Genomic DNA, 18287 nt, shown 5'->3' on the forward strand with positions numbered 1-18287 from the left:
TTTGTTAGTTATGAAATATACAAATTGATTTAAAATTTAATTTTTGCATTTCACATGAATCTGCAACCCATTTGGATCTGTTAGTGCAAATAAAAGAGAAGTTATGGTATATGAAAACAATCTTGTATCAAATGACCGTGAAACAAAGCAGAGTGTCTTTATTCTGTAAACCATATGATTGAAAATGAAATATTTTGAAAACCTGCTTGTGTATAATTCTGCAGTAACAGTACTTAAAAAAAATTAAGTAAAAGAATGATTTGCTATTTAACTGCTTTATTGTAACTTTTAACACCTTATGTACAAATTTTAACATTTTGGTTATCTAGTGTGAAAAAGTGCATCATAAAAAACCATTGCTTTACAAAGTTTCTTTTGTCAGCCTTGGCAGGCAAAACAATGTCCAGAACTCCCAGCAACTTATTATGTGATAGTTGATTACTGAATAAAAACAAACCCTCTTCTCAATGACATATGCTCCACTTTAGCTTGCTCTACAACTACTGCCCACCAGTATCTCTTGGTTTGCCTGAACTTAAAACTAGTTTTTTTCATAAGGGTTGGTGTTCCAGTTAAACTGTTGTAGCCCTGCCATTATGACCACAAAGGCAGAGTAGTGAAGTCATTACTGTCAAATGAAGGGTATTTTGAGACAAGATTACTTACTCCTTATACCTCTGAGCAACATCCCCCAAATTCTGCAGTGTGTTCCCAACTCCTCACCTCATACTTGACCATTACAGGTTTGTTTCTGCTGCTCTTCAGAAGTCTTCTAATTCTCTTCCTGTTGCTTTTCCTGGCCGTGTTCTCATTCTTACCTTAGCAAGTATTTTTGGTTTTCACTGTCTGTGGGACTTCGAGACAAATGGTTTATACTGTGGTGTTGGGTCTGTTATGTCAACCATATTTAGATAGAAATTAATGACATATACCTGAATTCCAGTTTCAGGACTCAAACTTCCACACTTGTGTGGTCAGTTTCACACAATCACAAATTAGCAAGTCTTGAACATTTGCAATATTAAATGTACTTTTCATTAGTTTCTCTTCATAAAAATGTAATAAATGTCATAGAATGCAGAAAGAAGCACTAAAAGAGTGAGCAAGAGTAGAAAGAAATAACACCGAGTCAAATGCCCTTACTAATATGATGAATAAATAAGGAAAATTGCACAAACTAAAAAATAAGCAGGTCTTAAACTCTTCTGTAATTACTGTACACTATAATTTTATTACTAGAATATCAGCAAGTGAAATACTTCACAGTTTTCATGGCATCACAAAAAGAACGTTCATACATCCAGTCAATAATGCCATGTTGTCTTTCATAATCTTTCACTTTTAAATAAATGTTGTGATAATATTTAACCTTTGCTACTACACTTCTTGCTGTCTGGATATCATTTCTTGAAAAAGCATCATCAGCTTCCCTGTAAATGTCGAGTAACAAGTAATCAGAAGAATGCATAAAACGTATATGTTTTTTTAAAGTACTATACATATAATAAAAGTATTATACAGTACATATAATAAAAGAATGGTTTCATGTGAAATTAACTCTGTCTTCACTTGTCTTAGTGGACGAGCAAATGACAATAAACTACTTCACTTGTTGGTGTAAATAGCATGAGATGCCCCCACAGAGAGCCCATTCACTTGTTAGTACCATTAATACCTGAGGCTGAAGGACACTGAGATTTTCTGTGATCAACTACTGAGCAGGGTAAAAGAGGAACTTCTTCCAAAGCAATAATTCTCACAAAAGAATCATAGAATTTTTTTTATATCAGTTTTTTATAAGCTCACAAAAAATACAAACTAAAGCTTTATAGAACAAGCCTAATTATTCAATGGTCTATAATGAAGGCCCCATTTCATCCTACATAAACCATTTGTACTGCCAGGGAGAGAGTGGCAATGAAATCCCCATCAGGAGTCCAATTTGCCGATTTCTACACGGGAATTATCAAGGAGAGGGTTTTCAGTGTTATCTCCTTTCCCCCTCATTACCCCATTATGCTGATGACACTTGTGTGAGTCAATACTGAGGACACAGAAATGCTAAAAACAACTTTTGAGGAGCTCTCTGTCCTCCACTTTACATGTGAACAAAGGGCCAAAAGCTGAAAGTGTCCTCTCTTTTCTGAATGTGTGCATAAAATGGACTCAAAAAGGTACCATCAGAAACCAATGAATCAGAGCCTCTGCCTTAATGGATCAGAAAGGTGCAAAAATGTGTAATTTAGGATTATTTCATTCGTCACTGTTCCACTCTGAGATACAATGCCTAGGATTTCGAGGCATTGCCACATAGACTCATCAACACAGATGCTCATTAATAATGGCTTCTCAAACAAAGTTGTTGAACGGCAAACCAGGATCACAGTAAGTAAATGGCATGGTATTGAAAGCTCTACTTTTTTGCCATTTTCATTGGTGGTCTTTTTCTGGAAACATATGCACCAAAGACACCCAGAAGATGAAAAGGCCACAAAAAAGTTAAAGAAAATGTCACTCCTATACCAGAAAGTGAGAAAATCCAAGTGAACAATTACTATAAAAATATGAGAACCGGCCAGCTCGTCATGAAAAATACACCAATACCGCTGGATGCAAATTTGAAGGAAAGTAGTGTCATCAATGAAATTACTAGCTTGGTGGATGAATGCTACCAATCATACACTGGATAATTACTAAGCTTGCAAAGCATCTCTCATATCATTCACGTACTCAAAGGTGTTATATTCAGTCACTATACCTATGAACTCGAGAGAGGGCCAGAAAGAAAAAAATTAATTAATGCTTTGAAAATTATAGGCAAGGTACCCGACCATCGAAACCTAGTCCTCCTCGAAGTTTTGCATATCCTATGAACAAACCCAGCATAAATATTACAAGCAAAATTGAATTTCTCTCATCATACAGAGAAATGTAAGAAATCAGTTGACACCAAGGACCAAAAGATAAAGAAATACACATCAAAAACCAACTGGTGCCAAATGCCAACAATCAGTCACAGCAGTGAATGGGACACCAGCTGAAACCTGCAACCTGCCTGGACTTCAACTAATCTTACAGCAGCTACCACACTGTGTATACATAGAACATTTTCTATTAATTCTCTCTATATGTGCATCAAATAAACATAGAAGAGGCAGTATAAATCTCCATGTCCTTTCGAAATTTAGTATATCTACCTGCTGATCAGAAGAATTTAGCAAGAAAAAGACAACTTCTCGTGTAAGCTGGCAATTGTTTTCAATACATCACTCAAAGAGGGATTCCTTCCAAATTAATACTAATATACTAATAATATTAAAAATTCAGATAGCACGGTGCAAACGGCAACCTGAGGAAGTATTAACCCTTAAGGGATGGGCTAATTATATCTTGCACACCCCAAGACCAGGCAAATTTTAAGGTTGGCCAATTTAAGAAAAATACACATCGATGGAAAGAGGAAGATATGGAAATGCACATGGTGTAAGAAAAAAAATTCTACAAAATTTTCCCTACCTTCCATGGAAAGTTGAAAGTGACTATTTACAACCCTGTGTAGGGCCTCTTACAAAACACTCGTAAATTTTATGAAGTTATACATGTTTTTTCTAATTTATTTTATTTTTCAAATTATAATTACAACTCACACAATATCATAACATAGAAATAAAATCAGTAACAAATTCTGAGCATATTTGTTGTAAAATATATACATACATTTACCGAGATCGGGAAATGCAGTAACTTTTTTTGGATTTATAAATTTTTTTTAATATTTCTTTGCAAAATTACAATTATAACTGACATCATATCATAAAAGATAAGAACTAAAACCAACAGCAATCCCTGGGTATTTTACAAATAAATAAAAGACATCATGGGAGAGAGAGAGAGCAAGACATTCCCTCTCCATATCAAGAACAATACTGAAGTTCCAAGACGCATAATGACCAAGTTGAGCTGAATTCTTTAGTTACCACAATTCATTTATGGGCCACTGAAGTATTGGAAACTCCTTCCTGATTGATACAGACAAATTGTATGGGGTGTAATATTAATCCTCCTGAGAGGGGATCTGTCCACCACTCAATACCTGTTTTAGATCTTCTATTGATGGGATCTGTCCATTAAGGGTTAAGTAACTCTGGGATTACAGTATCAGGACTGACAGGATGATAAAAGCACATTCAACAGATCTGACCTGATCAACAAAGCAAAAAACAATTTATCACTTATGGATCTTGGTAGTACCATGGGACTTCCAGAGTATATGAGAAAGAGAAAATAAAAAGTACTGTACCAAGACCTGTGGATTGAACTGAGAAGGCAACAGGATATTCCACTACAGATAGTGCCCATTGGATCACTCAGCACAATACCAAAATCCTGGATGGGAAACCTTGATAAACTGGAAGTTGAAGTAGCCTCAGGACTCATGTATGTATAAGAGCATGCTACTAGAAACAGCACATGTAAGTGAGAGATTCCTAAAACAAACATGATGAAACCCAGAACCCTACATTATAAGCCGTCAGTCTGGATACTGTGACAGATGAAAAATAATAATAATAATACTGTAATATTCTTGTCAAGTACCTACTGAGGTCACAGAAAACTTGCAGGCTGGTTACTTAGGGTTCAACTTACCTCAATATGCAGGTGCTTGCCAAACTTACCTAAAAATGCAGGTACTTGTCACTGATTTTGAGCACCAGTCTGCTACTGTGGGCTTTGGTTAACAAAAAAAATGCCAGAATTACATTACAAAATCACTTTGCAGAAAATGATGCAGTACTTATGGTTGATGCAACTCTCAAACAAAGTGTAAGGAGAGCAGTATGTTCACATCTTGGTTTTTTATCACTACAACAAATAAATTCATGCTTGGGAATCACAAACATGGACACAGCTTATTGAGGATATTCCTAGCTGACTCACACACCCTGCAGATTACCTCTTTACATTTGATGTGTTTTTGACCATGCAAATGTATTATTTCAGGCTTATAGAGAAATGGGAACATCATGGCCTGCAGGTTTGCTACCTAGTAAGTATCTCTCCATGGCATGCTGAGAGCAGAGGAAGAAGTCCTTGTTCAGTTCACCACCCAAGTCTGTGAAAACAAGACCTTGAGCAAGGGACAAATCAATGGCTCCAATATCTACTGCATGTCATTTAAACTGCCATTTCACAACGCTCAGCAATTCTTATGAAGATGTGAAGTGTTAACAGAAGGCATTTTGATTGGATCTTTGAAGGTACTCACACTATACTGATGTGAGGGATTAACATAGGATATCTTATAATCAGTATCCTTTAATCACCATGACAGGACTTTTTTTTTTAGTAATTCTAGACAACTGGTTGGTCCTACCCTGGGTGGCATCAGAATTTCAAATATGCTGAATTGTGCTATAAAGCCGGCATCTGGATCACCTGAAGAAAACAGAGTGACACAAGTCTGTGTACGGTGATCCAATACAGTACGTCCAGCAACAACTCAGCCCTACAGCCAAGCCATGGTGGTCTGTTGGGTCCCCCATCGTCACTGAAGAGGTTATTTTCCTGAAACTGCTCTAGGGTGAGATCATCCCAATCACATTCACTGAAGCATCAGTTACCTGCAGATCTACCAGATGCATTTCCTGTTTTTCCTTCAAAAATATTTTACCAGGCTTCCAGTGGTTAGGACCCATCTCAGTAGAAAAAGGAATCCTGCAGATTCCTTGGGTTATGGAAGTCATTCTCCTCGTAAGATGAATCACGGTGGAGATCTTTTACAACTGGTCAGTAAGTGACAGGAACCTGCTCATCACTGGATGTAAGGGGGACATATCTAATTCCTGAAACTGAATTGGTGTTCCTAGCCCTCCAGTCTATTGCAGAGGCAGTGGAAGGTGGTCACCCAAGTTTTAGCAGACAATTCCATATGCCATCAAGGAGAAAAGATCTGACCTCTTTGTTGGCTGGAATAAAAGTCCTTGCTTGGGAAGAGGACAACAGAGTTAAGATCAATGCAAGAGACTGATCATCTTCAATGGCAACCTCAACAGCAGGAAACAAGTGCTGCCTTTGGGGTGGTGACTATACACCAGTTGGCAAGGTTCTTTGCCAGCACTGGGCCATAACCGATCTCTCTTCGTGTTGAGCTGAACTCCCAAGCTTCCTGAATTGCATGGTGCAAACCTCTGTAGCATGAAAACTGGATGCTCTGCTTCAAACAGCAAAGCTCTAGTTGATCATGCCCCAGGACTAGTAGCTCAGATCCTCCAACCACTCACTGCCCCACTGCTAGCTACTACAAAGGGTGATTTCCATATCTGCTTCAGCTATTTAATATACTTTCTGCAGATCTTAACCAACCTGAAGTAACAACACAGCAAAGTTTCACAGCAAATCAGGACACCCTGGGCCTTCATAAATGGGGGGGTATTGGTAAGAGCCTGTATTTTTTAGACATTAAGCGGTGCAGCCACTGCCAGTTTCTGCTCAACGCATCAACCTCTACTAGGCAAATTCTTTTGATGAGATGAAGGAGCATCAATCACTCAACTCTACGTCAAAGTCTACATACTGTCACTTACCAGCACCCCCAGTAGAAATTGTTGGTATCTGCAATTAATCTTCATGCAGCTTTTCACAAGTACTGAAACTCCGGTCTGACCAGGTCCAGGTACTTCAGAATCTTTTTAATCACTTTGAGAAAGGCCTTCCCATAAGACATTCCAGTCACTAAAAAGACACCTCTCTTTAGTCATCCAGCATCCCATTAAGGGCCCTTAAATACCTCTTCAAAAAACAAGTATTTTGCGGGTTTTTTGCATCACTGATATATATGGGTGAGTTGCAAGCTCTGTCTAGCAGTGTTACTCATTTCAGAAACTGGTTTTCAGTAATTCTGTCTCTTGTTCAAAATGTATCTTGTCGACATATGTCAGCTGGGGAATCTGGTCTCGCAGTACATGATATTCTACTGACCGAAGCACGTTGTTCTCAGGCATTTCAAAAGATAAGGATAGTAGTACACAGTGACTGTGCATGTTATCAAGACCCTCTCAACTTCCTTAGCCTTTAGGAGGGGCTTTAATGTTATTATTAACAAGAACACAGGTACATATTCATCAATACACTAATTGCTCGCTTCAAATCTCCAGGTTCTCACTGTATCAGATCTGATCTATGCAATAGAATGAGCTCGGTAGTTATAGCCAACCAAAGGTTCACAGATGCACGAGTGTGAATACTCAATCTTGGCTCTTCCACTTATTTTTTCTTTAAGATTTCAGAATTGGTACATCTGGGGACATCACAACTGTTTGGGCTCTTTATAATTAAATGGGTTAACTTAATTGTCAGTTCTTTTCATTTTATATTTAATATTTACTAAAACTGTAATTTGAAACCAGGTAAGTCAAATTTGGAGTAAACTAGATTTCTACATGGCTGACTGTTTGAGAAAATTCACAAATATAAAAATATAAAACAATAATATATTTTCTGCTTACATCAAGAGATCATCCAGAATCTTTTGGTTCTTCAGTCCAATATCTGCTACAGCTTCTTTACTTGTAGCAGCTAATTCTTCATTTACTTCCATAATCTCCATTAAGAACTCAGGATCCAAATCTATCTACAAATAAGAAATAAATAAAAGGTAAAAAAAAATGTTAAACACTTTAGCTTCATATTTTGCAGTTCCAAATACAAATTAGGTTATGTGAACAGCATTTATTTCCAGTTGATCAAGAAAATTATGTTGCCCACAAACTTCATTAAACTGAAGTAAAAATACACAAAGCAAAAAACAAACCTCTCTCTTACAACAGTGAGCAATGCCAAGACTGAGTATGTGAGTCAGACTTTTAACCCCTTGCATCCGGTTATGGTCACGTGAGGTATAATACCTCTGGGGGTTTGATCCAGACTGGTTCAGGTAAGAATTTGAGCAAATTTTGCAGGAAAATGTTTGAATAACTTGAATGGGCCATATCTGACTTAAGACAACTCTCATGGCAACACTCACAATTCAGCTCAGGATACAAGGAGATTAGTGACTTGAGAATTCAAGGGGGAATGTACTACACCTTTAGGTCCCGGGATATCTTTGTATACATTTGCCCATAAATATACTCTGGGATTGCTGTTGGTTTTATTTCTTGTCCTTTATGATAGTATGTCAGCTATAATCATAATTTTGCAAAGTAAAGCACAAAAGACATTAGAAAGAACATGTATAACTCATTAAAAGGTACTACATCTCCCTACCCCAGTAAATCTCATAAATATTTTACTATAAATGTACTACATACTCAGGGATTGTTGTTGATTTTAGTTCTTATCTGTTGTGATATTATGTGAGCTGTATATAACTGTAATTTTACAAAATAAAAAAAAATTATTACAAAGAACATGTATAATTCGCTGAAATTAGCGTATTTTTCTGAGTGTCATGGAAATGAGGCCATGCACAGGATTGGAAATACCTGTATTCACTTTCAACTTCCCACAGAGGGTACAGAAAATTTTTTAGAATTTTTTTTCTTATACCATGTGCATTTGCATATCATCCTCTTCCCACTGATGTGTTTTGTTTAAATTGGCCAACCTTAAAGTTGGCCCGGTCTAGGGGTATTCTTAATGTATATTTTAACCTGGCCTGTATGGGTTAAACTTGCAAGGAGGGTTCACAAGTCTTTCCTCCTCCATCACCACCAAACTAGTTGGAAGAGGCACTGAGGTGCCCAGAAGGTCTTCAGGAGGCAGCAGAGACATCAGATTCCTGGTTGGAAGAACCTGGCATGTCAACAAAGACTTCTGAAGTGTTCCTTGAGTTTCTGAGCTGAAGGACCAAGTAACTAAAGAAGTGGATAGCATTGGGCTTGGGTGCATGGTGTTGGGGGTTTGAAGATGTCGAGTGTACCCTGAAAAGAACAACGATTCTGCTTTGCAATCACCGACCACTATATTTCTTGTGCTCCTTCAGCATACTTCAAGGCCTTGGGGAAACAGCTGCAGTGAATGCTGGAGTTCTCTATCACTCAATGAAGTTGTCCAAGATCCTTTGCGTGTCTTTGTAGACTGGGGTTGGGTCTACAGCAGACTTACTGTCAATGTCATCTTTGTCCTCAGGGGCTTCCTCCTCTTGTGCTCCTTTAGCATACTCCAAGGCCTTGAGGAAACAGCTGCAGTGAATGTTGGGGTTCTTCATCAGCTTAATCAAGTTGTCCAAGGTCCTCTGCATATCCATGTAGACTGGGGTTTGGTGTACCACAAACTCATTGTCAGTGTCAGTTTTTTTGTCCTCAGGGCTTCCTCCTCTATCTTACCAGCAGGAACTGCAGCAGCTATGCGCTCTCTCAATTATCTGCATTCAGATTATCTGGAACTCAGCATCTGCATGAAACCAACCCCAGGGACCAAAGATTCATGATACATATATATTTCATAAAAACTGAACAAACCACACTCCAGTGGTTGGCAATGCTACATGGGCCTAAAGAAGTGTTGGTAACACTGTTTACACTCATAAATAGGCTGAGAAAGGATGGGGGAGTTTCCAGGGTGGGGGGAGGCAGGGGTTGGAAAGGCTTAGGCAGGTTGGTAGGGGAAAGGTTGGCAATGCTACACATGGAGAGAGAAGTGTTATTAATGCTGTTCACAGGAACATGCACTCAGGAAGGGTTATGGGGTCAGGTCAGACGTTTCTTGGGTAGAGAGGGTGTGGGAGAAAGCCATGCAGGACAGGTGAAGAGGGATAAACAAGTGTTTGATTTTTTTGAGAGATTTTACTTAAAATTATGCTTTTTCAAATTTATAAGAGGATATTTACTTATAGTAAAATAATCATGCAAAATGCAAGAGAGAGCGATGTGTTGCTCAGTGTGTTGCCAACATCTTGGAATTTTATGACAAAATTTACATTATAAATACTTTTTATTAATATTTCACCATGAGGGTGCCATGTTCCATGCAGGAGATGCACCATGTATAGATATGATATGTCACCATAGCATAAATTTATTTTTATAAAAAATATTTTTTTATAAAAATTCTCACATACTGGCAACTTCACCTATTTGATCTGTGTAACAACAGTTTTCAAGGTTACTGGGAAACAGCTGGTGTATGGAATACTTTGGAAGAATATTTATCTTTTTTTTTCTCACATGCAGAAGCGGTGATAATTATCCAAGAGGCAACTGAAAATATGTAGTGAAAATTATGACAAAACACAGAGAAATAAAAAATGATAAACAATAACTGAGAAAGGAAGGTGTGTTTTTGTGCACTGTATGTAGGGGAGTTTTAGCACAGTATTGAATGTTCTCTCTTCTGTGCTGAGCATGATTATTTTATTACAAGTTAATATCCATTAATAAAATGGGAAAAAACAAAGTATTATTACGAAATGAAATGAAAAATTACTGACCGAGATGAAATATAATATCAACAGCGATAAAATATTCTCGTGTCAACTGAGAGTGGAAAAGAAAGAGCTAACCTATGACATCATCATTGATGAAATGCCACATGTAAATGTAAATATACGCACACAAACACATACAAGTGCTGGAGGCTGCTCAAGAGAAGACACCTTGGAAGATGAGGAGTGCTTACGAGAAGTAGAGCATTTGGAAGCCAAGCTATGACTCTCCACCAAGGGGGCACTGATGAAAAACACTCCAGACTGTCCCAATGACTGCAAGATGGATGAGGGCTACGCACAGGTTCTTGAATCTCTTACAAGGCACTGGAGGAGAACGTAACACATCCACCGCACGTCTTTTCAGAAGATGTGATTTGTCCACAAAGCGCCATTGGTGTCTGGGACTAGACTCATCCAAACTTGATGAAAGACGATGTATATCCAAAGATGTACCTTTCCAGTGGCGCTTGTCTGCAACCTGGGATTCAGCAACAGGTTCAACCGAGGCAGCGACTACCTGTGGGTAGACCCCACCAACCCCCCTTAGGCTACCAGTTTGACTCCTCCCAGGTTTAGGGCAGTATGCCATTGACCTTTGCCTATGAGAATCGGCAGGATGAGCAGCCACCTCCTCCACTAGCACTAGGCGATACTGGGTGCTCTGAATAACTCTTACTGTCCATTAGGACTTTCACAGAAGATGCTAATTGGGCAATGGATTCCATTGTTAATTCAAACTTCTTATCAATCATCAACTCGAGGCCGGCAATGGGGCTGGGTTCGGAAGCGAGAGCCAGGTAAAGGAGAGGGTTGAACAGATGGAGAACTAGGAACAGATTCACAGAAATCACAGAACATCAACATCAACATTAACATTAGTATTAGAATTAGGAGATTCCTGGCTAGCTAAAGGTTAACTAATCTGTCTAGCAGTCGCCTTCCTCTTCTTATCCCTAGCCAGTTTATTCAAATGTGACCTCAAAGTCTTCCACTTCTTACTGTCCCAGTCTGAACAATCCTTACATCTTAAATCCACTGAACATGCCTGTTCCCTACAGTCTGTGCAGATCATATGTGAATCGTAAGATTCTTTTGTCAAACGAGTATTGCAGCCTTTGCTGCAATTCCTAAAGCTAGTTGAACTTGAGTCTGACATTACGAAGAAAATAAGTCAACTAAAAGTCACAGTCGGGGAAAAAAATCTTATATTCAATTAATAATGTTTCAAAAAGAAACCTAACTCTAAGTATGCCGCAGGGCTACCAATGTAAGAATACTTCACCAATTGACGAAAGGACAATCGGAAAAATAACAAATTACAAACAGCGTGACCCACGAATTTAAAAAAATTTTAGTTGCGAGCGAAAGTGAAACTAATAGCAATGTAATTGCTTGGTAAGTTACTTATATAAAATCACAACATTTAAGAATAAGCATCATCTTGGATCAAGTAGGGGAAAATTTGGCTAAATAGCAGATGGAAAGGCAAAATTAATGACGTGAAGATGTGAACAAGAAAAGGCTGGTAAGCAAAGTCACTGGGTCTGCACCGACTGACAGGTACAATGGGAGTGACGTTTTCCCCTGGTTGCAAAACTTCGGAATCCATGTGCAAAACAAGTGAATATTGATTTTTCTTCCTGAGGAGTGGGTCTGGAAAAAAGCTGATGCACATTTCGGTATTCATAAAATAATGGATGTTTTCAACTGAACAAATTCAAGCTAAAATGAAGTGAGGAACTCGTGAAAAGTGAGGTTCTCACCCAACTCAAACCCCAAGCCCATAGGCATGCATGGTTCTGCCAGTAAGCTAACAACTGATCTTTGCCTTAACATTCAGAAATGGCATGTTTAGGATTTTAGAAGGCCAACAAAAGGCTAACTTGAGTGATGGGTTTGCAGGTCACAAAAACTCAGGTCATTACAAAGAAAATTTTACCTGTCCTTCATGTAGTGGCTCACCAGCAAGATCGAACAGATACAATGCTCTTTCTACTGGGTTCAGCAAACAGCGATATGCTTTATTAATTACTGATGAGTGGTCCAGTGCATACTGCTTTTCAGTCTGTCAAAAGGAATTTAAAATTAATAAAATATAATAACACTGCCAGGTAAATACAGTATCATCTACAGTACATTATAAACTAGTCTACTTGAAAATTATTAATACTATGAGATCCTGCATAAAGCATGCTCACTCTCTCACTCTTTTATTACTGTGCATATATGCCACCATTTCCAAATGGTTTCACCTCGTCTTAATGGACAATTGGGTTCTGCTCCCCCCTATAAAAAGTGAAATCCAATAAGTAACGAAGACTGGCACACAGCCTACATGATACAGTACCCAGGAATGAACTTGCATAACTTATAATGAACAGCAATTCCATATAAAGTAATTAATAGCTAGTCCAACCCAATATTTTGTAATTATCATTCAATTTAAATATCTACAGTATTTCCTTATCATTCAATTGCAAATGTATCTGGTAAAATGAACTGCTTCTAAATATATATACAATAAAGAATTGTAGATTCATTTTAACAAAAAATAACTGATGGCAATAAATCTACCTACTTATGTTATAATGATATAAAAATACAAAAAATTCAGAGAATATAAAAATACACATCTTTTGTCCGTTTCAGAATAAAATTATGAAACATTTTGCATGTATTGTGGCCACCTCCTTGTCTATCTCTCTGGTACAGTATTGTAATGACATTTATTTAACACAGTACAGAACTGTACCTTAATACAGTGATGCAATGTTCCATATATAATTGCCACAGATTAGTTCTCTACATACAAATGAGTTCCATTCTGAGAGCTTGTTTGTATGTTATATCTGTCTGTGTGTCCCCCAAAGTTAGCATAAGTACCCAGAACCGTAGTTAGCCTATGGCATATAGCCTAGCACTGCAGCAATACAGCTACATTATAGTTTTAAAAGTAAACTTTACCAACCAGCTAGTCTACCAGGGTTGATCATAAAATAACCAAGGGTAGCCTACCATAGCCTAACCTTAGCTTGGCAAAGGTAGCCTAACTTGGCATAACCTTCAGGAATGCTGATTTTTCTATCTGTTCCTCTCCACAGTCTATGAAATACAGCTCAAGTCTTGGCTAGCTAGGAAAGTCTAAGTTATTCTTACAGGCTAGCCTAACAAAAGTATGTGAATAAGTACCTTGCATGTTGAATTACAGGCCAGTATGACTGTGACATGTTACATAGATTTATATATTGTATGTACTCCTGGTAATAATTGCACCTGAAGTTGTACAAATAGCTTCTATGTCATGGTTCAAATGCTTTGATCTGGTTCTGTAAAGTACGTACTTGTAATTACATGTATACTGTAATCAAATAGTTTCTCTTAAAAGATCTGTGAGTAGCCTCGTAGTTGAAACATGCCTTAAAATGTCTACAGGTCAGTGTAGGAAGCCCGTTGTTGATAATATGTGACGTGAGAGTCAGGACTAATTTTTGTCAATTTTGTGTTTAAGATTTCCTGACAAGAACAAAATAATGAGACCACTATCTTACTTAGGGTTTAGAAACTGCAGAATGGATAAAGAGGCAAACGATGGATCATGCATAGGCCTATGAAGCAAGCATTTTCAGCCACAGTACATTTTCAAACCTCCAGGTATGCATGAACTTAAGTTTCTGCAACAGACTTTGAAGTCCAGAATATGTTATGAGGCAACAATGTGGCTACCAAAGCAGATTTAGTCTAATAAGAAATAACCAGAAGGGGCAAGCCAGCATATGCATCAGTACTGGCAATGGCAAGATTTATACAGCCCTGCAAACTGCAATATTAATTGCATCCCTGTTAATGGTATCAGATACAGTAAATTTTAAAATCCTACAAAATGACTGTACCAGACTATTGGAATATTGGTTGTTAGGTAGGTATCAAGCTATTAATAATATTACTATGCCTATAGATGAAGCTTATATGGGATGACAGCATTGGAATGACAATTATTTTATACTGTTGTCAAAATTCTACTGCCTATTAGTCTGACCCATGAATAAAGAACAATATTAATTAGTTTCTGCCTCGACAGAGTAAAACTGTTAATTTATGGTGGAAAGAAAGGCACATAACATCGCCAAATTGGTCAACTTTATTGTTCAAGTGTATAAAAAATAGCGCAGACAGAATTACTATTTTTATTTCTACATATAGTATATACACATTGTTCTTGGGAAATGCTGAAAAGTTCATGTACCAATTTTTAAAGACTGCTGAGAAAATTGGCTGTCAATGCAGCATGGTCAAAATGTTGTAACGTTGCCATATCTGCAAAACTTTATGGCTTAACTGTAGAAAAAATATACCAGCAAAATTAAATATTTTTATTTCTGCAAACAGTGCATATTGTATCTAGTAAATGGTGCATAAATCATTCTACGGTCTTGACAGATGGCTGAGAAAACATGTTTTAAAGAGTACAGGGTTTCACACTAGATTAAATGAGTGCGTCACTGTTTACATAATAATCAACACACTGCAATGGCGCCAGCCAGTGCACGTCACAAATAGTTTGGCTATCATAGGCTGTCCAATCTTTCCCTCTACATCTATGGGCATACCATTAGAAGACCTGGATATAACATGACAGTAAACAAAAATCCTGCTGGCACTCATAAATATAGTAAAAGGAGGCCTATCACATGCAAACTCTCAGTCTATGTGCATTCAGTCCAATGACAGTATTATACACACTGAAAAGACAGTAGCAGTAGCCTCGATTCAACTGTGTATGCCCACAAAAGCGTGGGTAAAGATTTTTACGTGATAAGCCGAGAATTCGACATTGTTTCGATTCGCAAGGACGCATCTAACCATCCACGCCAACCCGGATACCAGGCTCATACCTAGTGCACGACGTTAGCGGAAACGTCCAATAATTCGTGGATCTGAATGAGCGCTAAGACCTAGTATTTCACCTGTTGTTTCCCCTTCCCAAAAACTCAGTTTTCCCACTGTGGTCCCCCAAATTGCAGGATATTGGGTGACGGTGGGCTCCAATCGCCTAGCCTATCTCTCAAAAGTGCTAATTTGCTAACGAAACATATATATATAAAAAAACAAATAAAAAAACAGAAAATGACGTTTTCTAGCTCAAACACGATAATGGTCGAGAGTAAAATGATACCCATCGCCTACATCCTACGCTAGACCAGACTACTTGACTAGGCCTACCATAATTTCCCTTTCAATGTTTCTCTACGATACAGGCCTAGCTTACTCTGGCATTAAAACTAGCTTAACGTAGCCTCGTGCAGAATTTGATCTCACCTCAGTGGCAAGAGAAAATTTATCAGGATGGATCTTTGCTTGCAACTTCCGGAAGATCTGCGTCAGGGATTTGGTGTCGATGGCAAACACCTCCCCGATCCCCAGCACTTCAAAATACTTAAAGTTTTGTCCAGGCTGCAGTTTGTTGCATTTCGTCACAAAAGTCCCTCATTCTTTCACTACTTTTCCACAGTGCCAACATTTCACTTGTGAATCCAGCGAAAGAACCTCACATGCAAAGTCCATTCCGGGAAAGGTGGAGTAACTTTTCAACGGTTGCCCCTGTTCTTGACAGTTCTTGTATTTCCTGCGCCTGCATTACAAAGTCGATAAGTTTTGTATGAAATAAATCCTCTCCGAGTAATCAAAACTTGGCAGCACTTCTGTCGGCAAAAATCACCGTCGATGCATATTGGCCTTGATCAAGAGGCCATGATTGTTTACATTCTGCACTTGATACTTGTCTTTGCGTCGGCGCTCACAGTTCTAAACTCACTTCTTAGCTTCATGTGACTATTGCTATTTATATAATTTAAAATACTGTGCGCAGTATTTGTCAGTCTGAGACTTAAACCAAATGACTAAGACTACAGACTTTACTTCATGGCAAATTTAATTGAACAATAAAAGTTTCCTCACTACAGCTAAAGTTGGGTCACGTTCATTAGACAAATTCCTATGCGTAGACCACAGACAGAATAATGTTTATCACACTTCGGAACCTCATTGCAATGTATCGCGCGTTGTGCTGGTCCCAATGAACTGAACAAAATACATATCCTATATCATGTTAATTTTATTAGCTATAACCAATGAGACAGGTTTTGATGGATGCCTAACTACAGAAAATAGTTGGACATCCCCCTCCTATCGTCAAGAGGAGTACATCAACGCCGACTGTTTTCCGTTCTCTGAAAAAATCGAATGAACGACGATAAGTTGTATAGAATGGATTCTCCAAGTAATGGATTCAGTGTTTTGCGAACTTGGGAGGCTCGCGTGTTGTTTCAATGTGCTTCCGGCGGTAGTGTTTATTAATAAAATGATGGCGGCAGATTTCTGTCAGTGAATTATTGTGTCTTACCGTTGTGGTTTGGTTGCCATTTGCCAGAGAACTTGACAACGAGGAAGTTTGCTAATTGTGCAGGTGAGAGGTGCAACAGTTGTTCTGGTGCCTTGTGAGGTTGCCTTGTCGCTTGTTTTATTTCCTGTGGTTTGCTTTTCTTTAAATGAGACTGACAACTGTTTTTAAAAGTATCCGCCGATTATTTCCAGCCTTGACAGTATGCATCTAGAGAGAAAATCTGATTTTCAGTGATATTGTATGGTAAAAAGTAACCACAAATACAATAGGACAATGAACAAACTGGTAATTAGAGGACTATCGTTAAGGCTGAAGCTCAGCGGATGCCTGCTGATTAGAGAACGTTGCCACAAAATATCCCAATGACTGTCTTGCAAAACAATTACTCAGTCTCACACCAAGTTCAACAGACCAACAGGAAGCGAACTGTATCCAGTTGGCAGTTGCGTGTACGTTATCAGAGGAGAGTTAGGCATAGCAATTTAAAACTAGAAAGCGTTAGCTCTAGCGAACTCCGATGACCCATTGTATTAAGGGCTGTCTAATCAGTAATTTAATATATTAAAATGATTTCACTAATAACAAAAGTTTTCCATCCTTTACTGACCATGACATAAAACACACTTGAAGCACCAGGACAACGTAAAGAGAATCGTGCAAATATGCCGTTGCCGTATAGAATGTCGATGTTTAGTATCAATAAGAAACTTCAACTTTAGCTAACTATTTACAAACATTAAATGAGGGCAAGCAATTGCATCAACACAAGTACGTAAAACAAGAGAGGGACATACCGCGCGTGAATGTGTAGCATTTGTTTTTAGACTGCAAATTAGTAATGGTTATGAATAACTCATTGGTTGAAAAGGGCCATAAGAGCAAAAATTGTTTTGCTAATTTACACTGGCTAGTCACATTCTCCATTCCATATGTTTTGGATAAGACATTCTTTTCCTGGTAAGGTCGCTTTGCAATGCCAGCAGTGCATCCACCAGGATAATTCTATAGTTTGGCCAAATCAGGAAAGAATACCACACGTAACTTGGTGCATGGTATGGTGTACAGTAAAATGGGAGCTTCCGACCGTATACACCACGGTCCTCTTCAGCTGTTGGTATGGTTTGCAGTAAAATGGGAGCTTCGACGGTATACACCACGGTCCTCTTCAGCTAAGTGAGGAAGAATTAGAGAACATGTAAAGAAAAGGTGACGAGACTTTGTACGGAATATGGTGATATTATCATAACAGTCGTCAGTTATTATGAACTGGTGATCAAGCAAGGCTTTTCCCCTTCTCTGCTTTTGCTGAACGTCCTAATCGCCGCTTGTCTTCCAATTGTTGATCGTTTTTGGCGAACAAGTGATTTATATATGATAAATAGCTATCAGTCGGTTTCTGTGAGTGCCACTGACAGCCCTGCTGGAAGCCTTCACTTGTTCGAACCAGTTTAAATCATTGTC

General features: G+C 38.3%; 1 protein-coding gene across 1 annotated transcript; it reads right to left on the minus strand.

Moving 5' to 3' along the window:
- Positions 1-259: 259 nt before the first annotated feature.
- On the minus strand, positions 260-16251 carry LOC136833953 (iron-sulfur cluster co-chaperone protein HscB-like). The gene is made up of 5 exons (XM_067096231.1): positions 16239-16251; positions 15743-15909; positions 12366-12491; positions 7506-7630; positions 260-1430 (listed from the first exon to the last, which is right to left on the minus strand). The coding sequence occupies exons 1-5, from the start codon at positions 16249-16251 to the stop codon at positions 1244-1246; spliced, it is 618 nt and encodes a 205-aa protein (XP_066952332.1). The 3' UTR covers positions 260-1243.
- Between the last annotated feature and the right edge of the window lie 2036 nt (positions 16252-18287).

The sequence above is a fragment of the Macrobrachium rosenbergii genome, chromosome 52, assembly GCF_040412425.1.
Source record: "Macrobrachium rosenbergii isolate ZJJX-2024 chromosome 52, ASM4041242v1, whole genome shotgun sequence".
Lineage (NCBI taxonomy): Eukaryota > Metazoa > Arthropoda > Malacostraca > Decapoda > Palaemonidae > Macrobrachium > Macrobrachium rosenbergii.

What these genes read in the sequence shown, in the direction of transcription:
- LOC136833953 (XM_067096231.1), bottom strand. An exon ending in AGCCACTACATGAAGGACAG is followed by an intron (nt 7,631 to 12,365) that starts GTAAAATTTTCT and finishes TCTTATTTGTAG; the next exon opens with ATAGATTTGGATCCTGAGTT. An exon ending in ATTCTGGATGATCTCTTGAT is followed by an intron (nt 1,431 to 7,505) that starts GTAAGCAGAAAA and finishes CGACATTTACAG; the next exon opens with GGAAGCTGATGATGCTTTTT.